At 41.3% G+C, this 18,659-nt stretch overlaps 3 protein-coding genes across 6 annotated transcripts; 2 read left to right on the forward strand and 1 right to left on the reverse strand.

Annotated features, from left to right (window-relative positions):
- Window positions 1-353: 353 nt before the first annotated feature.
- Window positions 354-2,816, reverse strand: nkx6.3 (NK6 homeobox 3). The gene is made up of 3 exons (XM_084024577.1): window positions 1,810-2,816; window positions 1,104-1,273; window positions 354-766 (listed from the first exon to the last, which is right to left on the reverse strand). Exons 1-3 carry the CDS (start codon window positions 2,222-2,224, stop codon window positions 536-538), a joined length of 816 nt encoding a protein of 271 aa, XP_083880703.1. The 5' UTR covers window positions 2,225-2,816; the 3' UTR covers window positions 354-535.
- A 1,692-nt stretch (window positions 2,817-4,508) lies between these two features.
- On the forward strand, window positions 4,509-6,928 carry LOC311023498 (E3 ubiquitin-protein ligase NEURL3-like). Of its 2 annotated transcripts, none has more exons than XM_084025377.1 (4): window positions 4,509-4,582; window positions 5,403-5,922; window positions 6,017-6,177; window positions 6,301-6,928. In XM_084025377.1, the coding sequence occupies exons 1-4, from the start codon at window positions 4,558-4,560 to the stop codon at window positions 6,459-6,461; spliced, it is 867 nt and encodes a 288-aa protein (XP_083881503.1). In that variant the 5' UTR covers window positions 4,509-4,557; the 3' UTR covers window positions 6,462-6,928. The 2 variants fall into 2 exon arrangements, with proteins under 2 accessions (XP_083881503.1, XP_083881502.1); XM_084025376.1 differs by having other exon boundaries at window positions 5,403-5,918; window positions 6,010-6,177.
- A 1,369-nt stretch (window positions 6,929-8,297) lies between these two features.
- Window positions 8,298-18,059, forward strand: LOC311023497 (E3 ubiquitin-protein ligase NEURL3-like). Of its 3 annotated transcripts, none has more exons than XM_084025374.1 (4): window positions 8,298-8,423; window positions 9,297-9,812; window positions 17,578-17,742; window positions 17,845-18,059. In XM_084025374.1, the coding sequence occupies exons 1-4, from the start codon at window positions 8,399-8,401 to the stop codon at window positions 18,003-18,005; spliced, it is 867 nt and encodes a 288-aa protein (XP_083881500.1). In that variant the 5' UTR covers window positions 8,298-8,398; the 3' UTR covers window positions 18,006-18,059. The 3 variants fall into 3 exon arrangements, with proteins under 3 accessions (XP_083881500.1, XP_083881501.1, XP_083881499.1); XM_084025375.1 differs by lacking the exons at window positions 8,298-8,423; window positions 9,297-9,812 and adding exons at window positions 16,625-16,702; window positions 16,973-17,470; XM_084025373.1 differs by lacking the exons at window positions 8,298-8,423; window positions 9,297-9,812 and adding exons at window positions 16,626-16,702; window positions 16,955-17,470.
- Window positions 18,060-18,659: the final 600 nt, after the last annotated feature.

The following is an 18,659-nucleotide window of genomic DNA, read 5'->3' on the forward strand; positions in this document are numbered from 1 at the left end:
CCTTGAAATAATTACTTTACCTCCAGATTTATGTTATTTTTTTATTTTTAAATGTTATTTCCAGTATTATATATATTGAAGGGCCAGGCGTATTTCCCTCCTTTCTTTTCTCTTAGAGTGACACTATAAAATGTTTGCTTTTGACCTTTAGTGTTTGCAAACACCACAAAAATGAGAAACGCGAATAACTTACTGTTTTTATTATTATTATTTATTAGTATTATTACCAATAATATCATGCAGTTTTTATAATGTCATTTTCATGTTTTTACAAAATGTTGTGTAATCATCCCCCCTCCCAAACATCAGCGTAACAGAGAAACAGTAACTTAGAAAAGTAAACGTCTTTTTAGCTTCGTTTTTTACAGCCTGTCCGGATGAACACGTGACCTCTTGTGAACATGCTTTACTAAATGATTCCGCGTCGTATTCAAAACTAATCATCATTAACAGCATGCAGATCTGCCGAGAAGCGCGCGCGCGCGCGTGTGTGTGTGATTTCTTTTTTTTTCTGCAGGAAGTGTGCGCGCGTGCGTCAGACGTGGTGCGGCCCGAGGCGCAGCACGGAGAAAGCCCTGCGGTGTTTGCGCAGCAGCAGCCGGATCTTGTCGTCGTCGGAGTCGGGGTCCAGCGGCTTGTTGTACTCCTCGTCCTCCACCTCGTTCTCCGACGCGTCGCCGCTCTGCCCCGCCAGGCTGGCCTGCGTGGAGCTCGGCTCCGACGCGCTCTTCTTCCTCCACTTGGTGCGTCGGTTCTGAAACCACACCTAACGGCACCACACGACAGACGGGTCTGTTACTGTCTGTCTGTCTGTCTGTCTGGTTTACAAACATGCAATGCGTCAATGTGGCCAGCTGATGTGATGATGTCACTTCATGCACTTGTAAGTAATCATGAAGGTCAACTTTGTTGCACCTTTTAAGCCTACCACTACTACTACTACTACACACACACACACACACACACACACACACACACACACACACACACACACACACACTAAGAGAAATAACACAAATACCCCCCCAAAAAATCAATGCAATGCATAAATCCTAAATCCGCACAATATCAAAAGCTTTATATGAAAGCAGTGAAGTCTTTACCTTGACCTGTGATTCAGTCATGCCCAGAGAATAAGCCAGTCTGGCTCTCTCAGGCCCGGCCAAGTACTTGGTCTGCTCGAATGTTTTCTCCAGAGCGAATATCTGGTGTCCGCTAAACGTCGGTCTGGTGTGTTTCTTCCTGCTGGCCATCTCGCCCAGAGGACCACTGCCTAAAATACCAAGAAGAAGAAGAAGAAATACTAGATTCACCCACTTAAATAACTTTCTGGGACGATATAGTTCTCATATTTACCATCATGTTCATCTTCTAATCAGAAACTAAACATATATTCATCCCAGCAATGTGTTATTTTACCTTTTTTTAATATTTAGTTGGACGTTTGAAATGTCACATACACTCATCAACCCTCTTGCGTCTGCATTTTCTCTCAGATTATAAACTCTTAAAATTCATCTAAAACTTTTAGAATAACATTGAATAATATTTGATTTAATCTAAGATTACAATTAAAGATTTGATCACAAACCTTTAGTTTGCATTATTGCATTCAACATTGCAAACTAAAGGTTTTTGATCAAATTAATTTGACCTACAATATACAAACTACTTGATCCGTTTCTGTTTCTTTCCTGATTAGATTTGTCTTCTCTAGTAAAGACAATCTGGCGTCCCTCAGGGACCACGTCGAGTCCTGGCAGCAGACACGGGGGAAGTTATAATGTGTTGATGATGCTGCAGACTCACTGTTGGTGCACTGCTGCCTCCCTCCTCTCCAGTCGCAGCCGCTCTCCGCCCAGCAGCTCATGCTGCGACCCTTCATGGCGCACTCGACGCCGGGCTTGGAGAAGCCGCCCAGGGACGAGTTGTAGTCTCGATTATAGTACACGGAGGTGCCGGTGACCGAGGGGCTGAACCCCCCCATGGTGGAGTATCCGGACAGGAGGGTGGTGGTGCCCGTGGAGCCCATCCCCATCATGGTGCGGCTCAGGATGTCGCTGATGCCGTGGGGCGTCCCCGCCTGCAGCTGGCTGTTCAGGCCCGGGTTGAGCTTGTAGAAGGAGTTGGGCACGGAGTACTGGCACACCGGGGCCTTGAGCTCTGAGGGGAACTGGTTCAGGCCGTTGTTGAACAGGAAAGAGCCCTGGATGTTTGGATCCATGGGAAGCGCTGTCAACGCTGTCTCCAGGTCTCAGCAACGCATCCAATAAGATCCAGGCAGGAGAAGAGCTCAGACGGGCCCACGAGGGGAGTTCTCTCACCCGCCGTCCCCAGATGTCCAGATACTTTAAAAGCACTGTTTTGTTTTAACAAAGTCCGAGCGTGGTGTTTGGCAAAGTTGCTACCACATCAGGAAAAAGCTGATAGTCTCTTCACCTCTTCTCAGCCACAGTGCGGTCTGTGATAATCCCATATCTGGCGTCTCAGGCGAGCCCCCGCGGACACAGGTTTTTTAGCGTTCTCCTAAAGACACATGCCTCCCCGCCGGCTCTCTCCTCAGAAGTCATAAATAAGCAGTATCTGGAAATGGAGTGGCACCTTGATAAAGATAGGCCACATTAGAATGCAGCCTGGGATTGGCCCTCGGTCTGGAGGCTTTAATGCCTCTCTATTGGCTCCTCGCTGGGAGCCAAGCCTTTTATTGGAAGGCAGCAGATTAATAGTGTTTTGAACAGGTGGAGTGGGAACAAGTTGATTTTTTGATGGCCTGCCATGTCTGACCAAGTGTGGTGGAGCAAAGACAGCTGAGCCTGGAGGAGGAGGAGGAGGTGATGGAGGAGGTGGAGGAGGGGGGGCGGCTCTGTTTTCTGGTTTATTACTGGTAACAAACATATATTGTTGCATCATATAACCATAACCCAAACAAAATCCACATATGCACTCATTTGTGTCAGTTAAAACACTGGATATCTGATTCAGTCAATACATTATTGGAGTATTTTTTTTCTTCTGCTTGCTTTAAAATATATAATTTAATAATAATAATATAAAATATATATTCAGAAAATGTAAATAAATCACCTAAAAGCTATTCAAAATATCAAATTGGAATCTGGATCCTCATATTTCCTCATCTAGTTCACACTATCTACAGACTCTCATTCAATAAGAGGTGCCAGCATATCACACAGTATCCGATGTGTTCATATGTAATACTGGAATGTATTATATTCATCTATTAAAACATGAAACTATACAGAACAAGTAAGTGTTTCATTAGTCTTCCCCATATGTATTAAATCAATGCATTCAAATCTGATATGAGGATGAACATACCTGGCAATTAAATATTTGTATTATTATTAATTGAGATAAAAATGGATAAACTCAATGATCGTTGTGACTTTTCACTCCTAAATGTGCAGAAGAAGTTGAGGTTTTATTGAGCTTAATCATTATTTTAGTTTTCATTATGCCTTTTAATGAACTCTAAGCAAATTTAGTACAAATTACAAGTTACTGTTGTGCTTTTTTGAGTTCTTGCAGTAAGTTGGTGCATATTTCAACTACAGGATGTATAAAGAATATCATTTCCTTCATGGGAAGTTCATAGGATGTGATCATCCAGTCACAGAAGTTTCTAGTTTGGAACATTTGTTAGAGAAGCTGCAGACAGCTGATGATTCTGCAGCGTCTGTCAGGTGACCGGGGGGATTTCCTGGTGGGAAGAAGTCACGAGGAAAAGCAGAGAGTTAGTAACTTTCCAGGAGTGATGAAATCCCTTTGGATTTCCTGTCGGGGCTTCATCTCGTCATGGGGGCGGTGACGGAGAACCAATGAGGACTGAAGACAGGCTGCGTCCTGTAGAGGGCGACAAAGCTGAGCAAGCAGCAACATGAACTTGAGGTCATTTTAGAGTATGGAGCCCTGCATGATGTCATCACCTAACCATGCATGAGCGTCCCTCGTGTCCAATCGGCCGTCGGGGACGTAGCATCAAACACGTTGGTGGGATTTTTCCATGAAACATTGAAGAAGGGGACTTTTCCAGGGAATTTGAGATGCATCCAAGTTTACAGCAAACACCAGAGGTAGATGAATACACTGTGAAACTATCTGCAAGTACAGAAACTACAATCGGGGTAAAGTTGTGAGAAAAATCAGCAAGATGTTGTTTGCTTGACCTTTTATCTTTCAGCGTAAAACAAACATCACAAGATGACGATTTCTGCAGAAATAATCAGTTCACCTCACGATGGGATTTCATGTTGCTGCTCTCGAGGTCACTGATTTGAACAGACTAAAAGAAATATATGTGCAGCCTGCCCTCCTCCTCCTCCACCCACCTTGCTATCAGCCTGGTAAATTTCCAATCTTTGGCTCCGCCCTCCTCTCCTCTTTCTTTCACTTTCCCTGTGATGCATGAGGGAATGTTTGTGTTTTGATGCAGCATGTGCCCCACAGTTAAAACACAGTGCACACTCCCACTCAAGAACAATTCAACCAAGACACAGACGAGAACACATCTTAGTAAAGTAATTATCTGCCTCCGAGATGGAGAGTCACAAGAGGAACTCTGGTGAGATTTTTATTCTTTGCTTTCAGTCTGTTTACAGACAACTTGATTTACTGCTTTAAATGTCACGATTTGTCAAGTTACATTTAGGTTGTCAAGATTAATATGAAGTTTCATCTTTTTTATGTTATTGCTAAACTTAATACTTTTAATAATTACATATTTTTTCTTGGCTTTAGAATTGCAAGTAATGTGGTTTACTGCTTTAAAGTGTAAAAAAAAGACGTTAGTCGCAATTTGTCAAGTTACGTTTAGGTTTTCAAGATTAATAATAATAATATACATTTTTGTTGTTATGATGTTATTGCTAAACTTAATACTTATAATAAATACATATTTAAAAATATACTAATATTAGTGGCACAAATGTTGTTGAAAATCCCAATTTTTTTAATTGTTTATTTTAAAGTTGTTTAAGTATTTTTCTTTGGAATGAAAATGGTTCTTATAATTGATATTATTATAAACAGATTATACAATTATAAACTTGCCATTTTATTGGAAATGCTGAGATGTACTTTCATTCTTACCCCACCAATATCCACTATGACTGGAGTCAAGTAATGATTAACTGACCATAAGGGCAAAACATTGGCAAAGTGATGATGTTATCTCGAGGATAAAGATTGTTATGATAATAAAATAAATCATGTCACTTATTGATCATTTATTCACTTATAAGAATTCTGCAGCAATTCTGCACAAATGTCTTTACCGCCTTCTGGTCGAAGATGCAAAACTTCACAGCTTTTTCAAACATCCACTGCTGTGCTTGATGTTTGATGTACTCTACATTCACCACTGTGATTTTGTTCCTCTGCAGTCGTTGGGTCTGAGACGCCACACAGGTGTGGCCTGTTCTGCCTCGGACCTCTGACCTTTCACCCTCGGGCTGTGGGAGAAGAGGTCCGGCTGAGCCACGGAGGTCGTTTCGCAGAGAGGACCGAGAGTACGTTCAAGAATGGCCTGGTGTTCAGCAGCCGCCCGGTGAAGGTCCGGGACAGGATTCGTCTGAGGGTGGAGAAAAACTCCACAAATTGGGATGGGGCTATGCGTCTGGGCTTCACCAACGTGCCGCCTTCACACAGAACTCTGCCTCTGCCCAAAATGGCCATCCCCGACCTCATTGCCACCCCAGGACACTGGGCTCGCCCTGTGCCTAACAACCTCTGCCAAGGTTCAGAACTGGAGTTCTGGGTCTCTGGTGGAGGCAACGTATACGTCACCATCAAGAGCATGAACATAAGGAAGTACAAGCTACTGAAAGGAGTGGATCTCAGCAAGCCGCTGTGGGCCATGATAGACATCTACGGACGGACGGGCGCCATTCTCCTCCTGGGTACGTTCCCTCTAAATAACAACGATGTCACAGCCTCTTTTTCCTGGTCTTATTTATTTCAAAAGATTAAATGATCAAATCTTTGTCGCAGGCTCAAGAAAAAAAAAGTTGCTGTGTAGCATCAGACGTTCCTGTCCTGCACCTGAATGCCTCAAGTCACCTGATGTTAACAACCACAGCAATATAATTCCCAGTGTTTCAAGCCGCCATGGAAACAGAGATGAATGTATCTCCAGTCTTGGCCTGAAAGTCCCAGCAGGTAAGAATAAGTCCTTCCACTCAAATACTATCTGATATCAGCGTTTTGCACATTTCTAGCCGGAGCTAACAGCACATCTCTGATGTCAGTGTTGTAATTGTGATTCCTCTGATTTCATCACAGATGGAGACACTGTAGGGGATGCATGTGTGGTGTGCCTGGTAAACCAGGCCACAATCACTCTGCCCTGTGGACACCGGTGTTTATGTAACCGGTGCTCCCCCAAAGTCTTCCAGCAGTTTGGCACCTGCCCGCTGTGCCGACACAATTTCATTGCAGATTGAACGGAGAGGTTTGTCTCCGGGCTGCTTTAAGCTCCAAGACGCCAGGTGGGAATCAGTGATCAAGGTCCAGCCGGGGACCTTTGTCACATGACATTCAACCATCTCATCCTTCATCTCTAAACGTTTAACATTGAACTGGACTATTCCCTCATCATGTGAAAGAATGTGTGAAACTTGACTGCATGAAAACGGCACTTTAATGGTGATCAAATAAGGATCACTGCAAGCGTGAAACCAATCTATGACAAATGTTTACATTTTTACATTCTCTGGACTGTATATATTGCCTCCTTGATGTTGTAAATATTGAATCAATTGTTATTTAATTCAATTCTTTTTTTATTGTTAATGAATTGTTTGTCAAAAATAAAATGTACTTTTTGTCACAAAGTGTTCCACCTGTTTAAATGTATATTTAGGAGAGATAACTTAATTAAGAATGAACTCATGTTGCAAAGATAGGCCACTGATGAAACGACAGTAATCATTGCTCAGGTCACACCAGGAGACTTCACAGAATATCAATCAATCAATCAATCAATAAAACTACTCTCTTACTGTTTACATTTACAATAATTATTATTTGCTTACACTATGTAGTATATCTTCAACAGGTTCCTGAAATGTGAAAGTACAACAAGCTTTCCAGTTTCATTATTACTTTAATTATTACTACTTATCATGATTGTTGTAAATAAACAGTTGTAAATATAGATAAACATTATCAAAGCAGCTGAACAAATTAAGAAAGCCGGTCGAGATAAGATAAAACGCAGGCAAGGTTTTATAGTTTGACCCCGAGGTTCAAATCCTGTCTAGTGATGACATTGACTTCCACCGTTATGCAGATGATACTCAACTATACGTCCTGTTAAAGCCTGGTGTCCACCAGCGTGTCCCATCATGTTATGGGAATAGTTTTGTGTCATCTGCATAACAGTGGAAGTCCCTCCACTTCTCCCTCCATCACTGTGTTCATGAATAATAATGCCAATTATTTGAAATGGTCAGAATTATTGTTAAAACTACAATGTGGATAAAAAAATGTCCACATCTGTTGCACAATGTTTATTTTTGTTCTTTGTGCCCCTCATCTGTTGACCTGTTTCAAAGCTTCATCTCCACATTTGCATCAATTTTTCATCCTCGTTTACTTTATTCCTTGTCTTGGTTATTAAATAAAGGAGGGAGAAAAAGCAAAAGGACAATCTCTTTGCATGCTTTCCCACCTGTTCTGATTGTCTGCCCCTCCCTTATGAGTTTCACCTGTTCCCCTTTAAGCTCTGCAGTCAGCTGACCTCCTGCTCACCTGTTCTCCCTCGACCAACTCTCTGCGGTTTCCTGCCTGTAAGTCATTTCCAGTAAGTCATAAAATGATCTCTGCTGCCTCTGTCCCCTGCTACCTGCTCTTCAAAGGGTGACAGATGGTGAAATACCTAAAACACACTAATCAAGCTGAGTGATATATATATATATATATATATAGATGAATACACTGTGAAATTATCTGCAAGTACAGAAACTACAATCTGGGTAAAGTTGTGAGAAAAATCAGCAAGATGTTGTTTGCTTGACCTTTTATCTTTCAGCGTAAAACAAACATCACAAGATGAGGATTTCTGCAGAAATAATCAGTTCACCTCATGATGGGATTTCATGTTGCTGCTCTCGAGGTCACTGATTTGAACAGACTGAAAAATATATGTGCAGCCTGCCCTCCTCCTCCCACCTTGCTTTCAGCCTGGTAAATTTCCAATCTTTGGCTCCGCCCTCCTCTCCTCTTTCTTTCACTTTCCCTGTGATGCATGAGGGAATGTTTGTGTTTTGATGCAGCATGTGCCCCACAGTTAAAACACAGTGCACACTCCCACTAAAGAACAATTCAACCAAGACACAGACGAGGACACATCTTAGTAAAGTAATTATCTGCCTCCGAGATGGAGAGTCACAAGAGGAACTCTGGTGAGATTTTTATTCTTTGCTTTCAGTCTGTTTACAGACAACTTGATTTACTGCTTTAAATGTCACGATTTGTCAAGTAACGTTTAGGTTGTCAAGATTAATATGAAGTTTCATCGTTTTTATGTTTTTGCTAAACTTAATACTTATAATAATTACATATTTTTTTCTTGGCTTTAGAATTGCAAGTAATGTGGTTTACTGCTTTAAAGTGTAAAAAAAAGACGTTAGTTGCAATTTGTCAAGTTACGTTTAGGTTGTCAAGATTAATAATAATAATATACATTTTTGTTGTTATGATGATATTGATCAACTTAATACTTATAAGAAATACATAATTAAAAAATATACTAGTTTTAGTTAGTGGCACATCTGTTATTTAAAATTCCAATTTCTTTTATTTTTTAGTTGTTAAAGTATTTTTCTTTGGAGTGAAAATGGATCTTACAGTTGAGATTTTATAAAATGTATTATTTTTATTGTTATTATTATTATTATTATTACAAACAGACTAGGATGAAGACGAACAAACAGTGGGAATTAAGGATTTATAGCGTGTGCGATAAAGAAGATAACTGGAAACTTGCCATTTTATTGGAAATGCTGAGATGTACTACTTTCATTCTTACCCTACCAACATCCACTATGACTGGAGTCAAGTAATGATTAACTGACCATAATGGCAAAACATTGGCAAAGTGATGATGTTATCTCGAGGATAAAGATTTTTATGATCATCATGTCCTATTGATCATTTATTCACTTATTAGAATTCTGCAGCAATTCTGCACAAATGTGCACAAACACAAACATCCACTGCTGTGCTTGATGTTTGATGTGCTCTACATTCATCACTGTGATTTTGTTCCTCTGCAGGCGTTGGGTCTGAGACGTCACACAGGTGTTGCTGTTCCTGCCTCGGAAATCTGACCTTTCACCCTCGGGCTGTGGGAGAAGAGGTCCGGCTGAGCCACGGAGGCCGATTCGCAGAGAGGACCGAGAGTACGTGCATGAACGGCCTGGTGTTCAGCAGCCGCCCGGTGAAGGTCCGGGACAGGATTCGTCTGAGGGTGGAGAAAAACTCCACAAATTGGGATGGGGCTATGCGTCTGGGCTTCACCAACGTGCCGCCTTCACACAGAACTCTGCCTCTGCCCAAAATGGCCATCCCCAACCTCACTGCCACCCCAGGGCACTGGGCTGGCGCTGTGCTTAACAACCTCTGCCAAGGTTCAGAGCTGGAGTTCTGGGTCTCTGCTGGAGGCACCGTATACGTCACCATCAAGGACATGAACATCAGGAAGCACAAGCTACTGGCAGGAGTGGATCTCAGCAAGCCGCTGTGGGCCATGATAGACATCTACGGACAGACGAGCTCCATTCTCCTCCTGGGTACGTTCCCTATAAATAACAATGAAAGGTCGCTGTTAAACACCAGACATTCCTGTCCTGCACGTGAATGCCTCACGTCACCTGATGTTAACCACTGCTACAGCATGATTCCCCGTGTTTCAAGCCTCCATGGAAATGGTGATGAATGTATCTCCAGTCCTACCCTGAAAGTCCCAGCAGGTAAGAAAAAGTCCTTCCAGCGTTTTGCACATTTCTAACGAGAGCTTACAGCACATCTCTGGTGTCAGTGTTGTAATTGTGATTCCTCTGATTTCATCACAGATGGAGACACTGTAGGGGATGCATGTGTGGTGTGCCTGGTAAACCAGGCCACAATCACTCTGCCCTGTGGACACCGGTGTTTATGTAACCGGTGCTCCCCAAAAGTCTTCCAGCAGTTTGGCACCTGCCCGCTGTGCCGACACAAATTCATTGAAGATTAAACGGAGAGGTTTGTCTCCGGGCTGCTTTCAGCTCCAAGACGCCACTGTGAGTAGTGATGGAGGTCCAGCCGGGGACCTTTGTCACATGACATTCAACCATCTCATCCTTCACCTCTAAACGTTGAACACCATGTGTGGGACCAGGTGTACTGAGATGCTGAGGTGAAGACATGGAACTGGACTATTCCCTCATCATGTGAAAGAATGTGTGAAACTTGACTGCTTGAAAACGGCACTTTAATTGTGATTGTCAAATAAGGATCAATGCAAGCGTGAAACCAATCTATGACAAATGTTTGTTTGCACTCAATTGTGCAAATGTTTACATTCTCTGGACTGTATATATTGCCTCCTTCATGTTGTAAATATTGAATCAATTGTTATTTAATTCAATTCTTGTTTTATTGTTAATGAATTGTTTGTCAAAAATAAAATGTACTTTTTGTCACAAAGTGTTCCACCTGTTTAAATGTATATTTAGGAGAGATAACTTAATTAAGAATGAACTCATGTTGCAAAGATAGGCCACTGATGAAACAACAGTAATCATTGCTCAGGTCACACCAGGAGACTTCACAGAATATCAATCAATCAATCAATAAAACTACTCTCTTACTGTTTACATTTACATTAATTATTATTTGCGTTAACTATGTAGTATATCTTCAACAGGTTCCTGAAATGTGAAAGTACAACAAGCTTTCGAGTTTCATTATTACTTTACTTATTACTACTTATCACAATTGATAAACATTATCAAAGCAGCCAAACAAATTAAGAAAGCCGGTCGAGATAAGATAAAACGCAGGCAAGGTTTTATAGTTTGACCCCGAGGTTCAAATCCTGTCTAGTGATGACATTGACATCCACCGTTATGCAGATGATACTCAACTATCCGTCCTGTTAAAGCCTGGTGTCCACCAACGTGTCCCATCATGTTATGGGTTAATAGTTTTGTGTCATCTGCATAACAGGGGAAGTCCCTCCACTTCTCCCTCCATCACTGTGTTCATGAATAATAATGCCAATTATTTGAAATGGTCAGAATTATTGTTAAAACTACAATGTGGATAAAAAAAATGTTCACATCTGTTGCACAATCTTTATTTTTCTTTTCTTTGTGCCCCTCATCTGTTGACCTGTTTTCTCCACGTTTGCATACATTTTTCATCCTAGTTTACTTCATTCCTTGTCTTGGCTCTTTGTGTGCCCCTCCCTTATGAGTTTCACCTGTTCCCCTTTAAGCTCTGCAGTCAGCTGACCTCCTGCTCACCGGTTCTCCCTCGACCAACTCTAGGCGGTTTCCTGCCTGTAAGTCATTTCCAGTAAGTCATAAAATGATCTCTGCTGCCTCCGTCCCCTGCTACCTGCTCTTCAAAGGGTGACAGATGGTGAAATACCTAAAACACACTAATCAAGCTGAGTGATATATATATATATTCTCTTTTCCCGCTTCCAACTCAATCATCTGAGGGCTTACACTCTTCAGTTACACCTGATTTTGCCACAGTCTAAACACCAGGCTCAACACCTCTTTCCTCTTTTTATTTTTCCATAATAATCCTTATTATTCATCATTTTGTGCATGAATGTTTTGAAGCTTCATCTCCCTATTTGCTATTTGTATCATGTGAAAGAATGTGTGAAACTTGACTGCATGAAAACGGCACTTTAATTGTGATTGTCAAATAAGGATCACTGCAAGCGTGAAACCAATCTATGACAAATGTTTACATTTTTACATTCTCTGGACTGTATATATTGCCTCCTTGATTTTGTAAATATTGAATCAATTGTTATTTAATTCAATTCTTGTTTTATTGTTAATGAATTGTTTGTCAAAAATAAAATGTACTTTTTGTCACAAAGTGTTCCACCTGTTTAAATGTATATTTAGGAGAGATAACTTAATTAAGAATGAACTCATGTTGCAAAGATAGGCCACTGATGAAACAACAGTAATCATTGCTCAGGTCACACCAGGAGACTTCACAGAATATCAATCAATCAATCAATCAATCAATCAATCAATCAATCAATCAATCAATCAATAAAACTACTCTCTTACTGTTTACATTTACAATAATTATTATTTACGTACACTATGTAGTATATCTTCAACAGGTTCCTGAAATGTGAAAGTACAACAAGCTTTCGAGTTTCATTATTACTTTACTTATTACTACTTATCATGATTGTTGTAAATAAACGGTTGTAAATATAGATAAACATTATCAAAGCAGCCAAACAAATTAAGAAAGCCGGTCGAGATAAGATAAAACGCAGGCAAGGTTTTATAGTTTGACCCCGAGGTTCAAATCCTGTCTAGTGATGACATTGACATCCACCGTTATGCAGGTGATACTCAACTATACATCCTGTTAAAGCCTGGTGTCCACCAGCGTGTTTTTTTTCTTTGTGCCCCTCATCTGTTGACCTGTTTCAAAGCTTCATCTCCACATTTGCATCAATTTTTCATCCTCGTTTACTTTATTCCTTGTCTTGAAATTGGATGTGGGGTTCCCACAGGGTCAATTTTAGGTCCACTTCTTTTTAATCTTTACATGCTGCCCCTTGGGGACGTCATCCGGAGGCACGGCATCAGCTTCCATAGTTATGCTGACGATACGCAACTGTACATTGCCGTGTCTCCTGATGACACAGGGCCAATTGACACCCTTTTTAACTGTATTTTAGACATTAAGTCATGGATGGCAGAGAATTTCCTACAGCTCAACCAGGACAAGACTGAGGTTTTAGTTATAGGTCCTGAAGGCCAGAGAGAGAAACTTTTACCAAAACTACAAGATCTTAAACCAGCACAGTCAGTAAAAAATCTGGGCGTGATTTTTGACTCTGAGCTGAATTTTATTCCACATATCAAAAATATGACGAAAATAGGTTTTTATCATCTTAAGAACATAGCCAGAGTCCGCCCGTTTCTCTCTCAGGCCAGTACGGAGGTGCTGATGCATGCTTTTATCTCTTGTCGTTTAGATTATTGTAATGCCCTGCTCTCTGGTCTTCCCAAAAAGAGTATTTTAAATCTCCAACTATTACAGAACTCAGCCGCACGCGTGCTGACGAGGACCAGAGGGCGGGAGCACATTACACCAGTTTTAGCGTCGCTGCATTGGCTCCCTGTACGCTTCAGGATCGATTTTAAGGTTCTTTTACTAGTTTTTAAATGTCTTAACGGCCTTGCGCCCTCTTATTTAGCTGACCTGCTTTTACCATATCAACCCTCGCGGACCCTGAGGTCCTCCGGCACCGGCCTTTTATCCATACCAAAACCCAGAACTAAAACCCATGGTGAGGCGGCATTTAGCTACTATGGCCCCCACCTGTGGAACAGCCTGCCAGAGAGCCTCAGGACCGCAGAGACAGTTGATATTTTTAAAGGAAGGTTAAAGACACATCTTTTTAATCAGGCTTTTAACTAGTATTTTAAATTCTTCTTAACGTTCTTATGTGATTTTATCTTATTTTATATTTTTGCTTCTATCTTGTTTTTAGATGATATTGATCTTAAATAATTTTAGTTGTTTTACTTATCATTGGTATTGTTTTATGTTATTATCTTTATTATCTTTTATTAAGCTGGTCACTTATTTTTTCATGTGTTTTAGTTTTTAGCTTTAACTCCAGTGTTTCCTCAGGGGGGTCTTCCACACTGGGAGCTGTGTCTGGACTGCTGCTGGGGGTGCTGTCCCTGGGTCCCTTCGGCTCGGCTGACTGTTGTCTGTCGGTGTCGGGGGGCCTGGGCACTGGTGCCCCTGTGGCACAGCCTGCGACTCCTCCCAGTGTGGAAGACCCCAAAGATAGCGTTTCCTCAATCATCAGTGTCATGCCATGTCTCCCTATTGTCAGAAGTGAGAGTGTGCAGGTGTGTGTGTGTTTGTGTGTGTGTGCGTGTGCAGTATGGAGGGTGGGAGGGAGGGGCTTTATTTGGAATTGTTTTTTCTTTTTTTTCTTTTTGATGTGTGTAAAGCACTTTGTGTTACATGTTTTTGTATGAAAAGTGCTCTATAAATAAAGTAAAGTTGAAAGGCAAAAGGACAATCTCTTTGTGTGTTTTCCCACCTGTTCTGATTGTCTGCCCCTCCCTTATGAGTTTCACCTGTTTCTGCAGTCAGCTGTCCTCCTGCTCACCTAATCTCCCTCGACCAACTCTCTGCGGTTTCCTGTCAGTAAGTCATTTCCAGTAAGTCATCAAATTATTTCTGCTACCTGCTCTCCAAAGAGTGACAGATGGTGAAATACCTAAAACACACTAATGAAGCTGAGTTAAGTTGCACCTGATTTTGCCACAGTCTAAACACCAGGCTCAACACCTCTTTCCTCTTTTTATTTTTCCATAATAATCCTTATTATTCATAATTTTGTGCATGAATGTTTTGAAGCTTCATCTCCCTATTTGCTATTTGTACATATTTTATTTCATAATTGTATTTCCTGTCTTGGTTATTAAAGGAGGAAGGAGGAAAAACTTTTTCTTTCTTTTTTGCCCAACTTCCAACTCACTCATCTGAGGGCCTACACTCTTCAGTTACACCAGATTTTGCCACAGTGTAAACACCAGGCTCAACACCACCTGGCTTCCCCTATTTATATATTCCCGTGTTTAACGTCAAAACACTGTGATATGTGGGGAATTAATTCCTGGGCATTTTCTTCCTCATTCACTATCGGTTTCCCATCAAAACCAGTCTTTCCAGTTGGCGCTTCCTCTGAACTTCTCAGAAGTTCAGTTAATCCAGATCTTCAGCATTGCTTTCCTCCCAGTCACCATGGTTACCGCTTCAAAGGGAGGAATGTTATCATGTATCTCTTTACATCACTTCTCCTTTCACGGCCGTTTACACAACACAGTTTTCAACTTAATACGCAAAAGTACTTTTACGTTCTGGCCCTTTGTTTACACGACAGACACTTTTTAAAAACAGGTTCCAGAGTGAAATCTTATGAATATGCAACTCCAGCGTTGTCGTGTAAACTAGCAAAACCTGGTCCCTGTGGACATGGTGACATCACGACACGAAGTCTCATTTCTAAGATAAATGACATTGATGTTGGATTTGCACTCAAGTAATAAGAACATTTAGTAACTCAATGTTTAGATTTTTTTTAGATGTGCTTATTGCTTTGCAGATTTTATTTATTTATTTATCATGAAAATAACTGAGTGTGTTCACTTGTTTAGGTCACACTTAATGCATTACTTTGCAATTCTGGTTCCATTTTAATATGACATATTTTCACTTGTGTATTCTTGCATTGCTCTTACAGATGGCTATTATAATGCATTACACAGTGAAATGCATTTATTATGGTAGGTATTTATGTGCCAATGCCAAACTTGGTAAAGTGTTTCAATTTAAATCAGGGAAGAAAACATATTTTGTGTTGTTATTTTGTGCTTTGACATCATTTCTACAGATTAATAGTGGCACGTTTGTGATTTGGCGACATCTGTCTGTATTTGTGGTATTCAGTTCTTTCCAGGCCCACTAAGAGGCACTGTGGCATTGGTTATCTTGGGAATTTCCACTCCAAAACAAGAGAAAGCACTTTTGGCAAAGTGCATAAGACTGTTGCAGGAAAAGGTCCTAATTCTGACATATAAACATATATACTATAACATGAGTCAGTAGGAAAAAATCCATTAATTAACATTACTGATACATTATCAGACAAATACTAATTGTTTCATTCTACTTCTGTTACAGCTTGAAATAAGTCACGAAGAAGATATAGTAGTAGATATAGATATATGGAGAATAGTAAGTAAAAATCATAGTATAGTATGTCAAAAAAGGTCAGACAAGGCAAGTTTATTTGTTTAACATCATTCAAACATCAGGCAATTCAAAGTACTTTACAGAGGCAATATTAGCAGAGACATTACAATTAAATAAAAACAGTTAAAGTGCAATAAATAAACAGGTGAAATAGATGAGGATTACAACGATTAAAATAAGCAGAAAGCTGCAGTACACAATGTTTTAAGCCGTGATTTGAAGGAGCTGCGGGTGTTCAGGGAGTTCGTTCCTCAGGTGGAGAGAACAGAAACTATCACTCTGCTTGCTTGTGATCCCGGGTACCCTTAGTAAACCAGATGATCTGAGGGTCTGGGGTCTGGATGCTTCGTAACAAAGAACTCTGAGCTGGATTTATGCTTGGACAGTCGTGATATGGTGCATTTTTGGTCTCTGGCTTGTAAGAAAAATGTTGGCAGCCTGCCCCCCCACCTTTGCTCTCAGCCGGGTAAATTTCCAATCTTTGGCTCCTCCCTTAGGGAGGTGTGATGCAGGAGGCAATGTTTGTTTTTTGAAGCTGGAGACTCCCACTCAATACTAATTCAACCAAGACACTGACGAGGATACATCTAAAGTAAAGTTCTGTCTGCCTCCAAGATGGAGAAGGAGAGTGACGAGGGGAACTCTGGTGAGATGTTCATTCCTGGCTTTCAGTATGTTTACAGTCAACTTGATATGTAATTTCAAGTATCAGTTATTATATCAATATTTTTGTATTTCTATTGCTTTAGAGTGAAAACGGTTCTTATAGTTAACATTTTTAATGAAAGAGAGGTGATTTAAATAATCTGGTGTCTGGCAACACAAAACAGCTGCGAGTTGTCTTACCTATTACTCGTCTGTTTGTTTCTATTTTACCTGTATTTCACGTATGGTAAAGGCAAAGTCTCCTCTGCAGTCGTTGGGTCTGAGACGCCACACAGGTGTGGCCCGTTCTGCCTCGGACCTCTGACCTTTCACCCTCGGGCTGTGGGAGAAGAGGTCCGGCTGAGCCGCGGAGGCCGATTCGCAGAGAGGACTGAGAGTACGTTCAAGAACGGCCTGGTGTTCAGCAGCCGCCCGGTGCAGGTCCAGGAGAGGATTCGTCTGAGGGTGGAGAAAAACTCCACAAATTGGGATGGGGCTATGCGTCTGGGCTTCACCAAGGTGCCGCCTTCAGACAGAACTCTGCCTCTGCCCATCCTGGCCATCCCCGACCTCACTGCCACCCCAGGGCACTGGGCTGGCGCTGTACATGATACCCTCTGCAAAGCAGGTTCAGAGCTGGAGTTCTGGGTCTCTGCTGGAGGCACAGTATTCTTCAACAAGCACATGCTACTGACAGGAGTGGATCTCAGCAAGCCGCTGTGGGCCATGATAGACATCTACGGACAGACGAGCGCCATTCTCCTCCTGGGTACGTTCCCTCTAAATAACAACGATGTCACAGCCTCTTTTTCCTGGTCTTATTTATTTCAGGCCAAGCAAATGCAAAAACATGAAATTATCAAATCTTTGTCGCAGGCTCAAGTAAAAGGTCGCTGTTTAGCACCAAACATTCCTGTCCTGCACCTGAACGCCTCACATCACCTGATGTTAACAACCACAGCAATATAATTCCCCGTGTTTCAAGCCGCCATGGAAACAGAGATGAATGTATCTCCAGTCTTGGCCTGAAAGTCCCAGCAGGTAAGAATAAGTCCTTCCAGCGTTTTGCACATTTCTAACGGGAGCTAACAGCACATCTCTGGTGTCAGTGTTGTAATTGTGATTCCTCTGATTTCATCACAGATGGAGACACTGTAGAGGATGCATGTGTGGTGTGCATGCTAAACCAGGCCACAATCACTCTGCCCTGTGGACACCGGTGTTTATGTAACCAGTGCTCCCCCAAAGTCTTCCAGCAGTTTGGCACCTGCCCGCTGTGCCGATACAATTTCATTGAAGATTAAATGGAGAGGTTTGTCTTCGGGCTGCTTTAAGCTCCAAAACGCCAGGTGGGAATCAGTGATTCAAACAAATAAAACACTGTGAGTAGTGATGGAGGTCCAGCCGGGGACCTTTGTCACATGACATTCAACCATCTCATCCTTCATCTCTAAACGTTGAACAGCATGTGTGAGACCAGGTGTACTGAGATGCTCAGGTGAAGACATTGAACTGGACTATTCCCTCATCATGTGAAAGAATGTGTGAAACTTCACTGCTCGAAAACGGCACTTTAATTGTGATTGTCAAATAAGGATCAATCTATGACAAATGTTTCTTTGCACTCAATTGTTATTTAATTTAAAACATATTTATATTTTTAATGGATTGATTGTCAAAAATAAAATGTTTAATATGTCACGATTTTGTTTTTTTTCTATTTCCATTATGTAGTGTTGTAATGATCTATTATCCATTGTAAAATGTGTGTGTGATACAAGTGGATGTTTAGGAGACATAATTTGATCAAGAATGAACTGTCAGCGTATTATAAAGCAGGTCGAGATAAGATAAAATGCAGGCAAGGTTTTATAGTTTGACCTCGAGGATCAAATCCTCCCTGATGACGTTGACATCCACCGTTATGCAGATGACACGCAACTATACGTCCTGATAAA

This window comes from Eutrigla gurnardus (assembly GCF_963514095.1).
Source record: "Eutrigla gurnardus genome assembly, chromosome: 13".
Classification (NCBI taxonomy): Eukaryota; Metazoa; Chordata; class Actinopteri; order Perciformes; family Triglidae; genus Eutrigla; species Eutrigla gurnardus.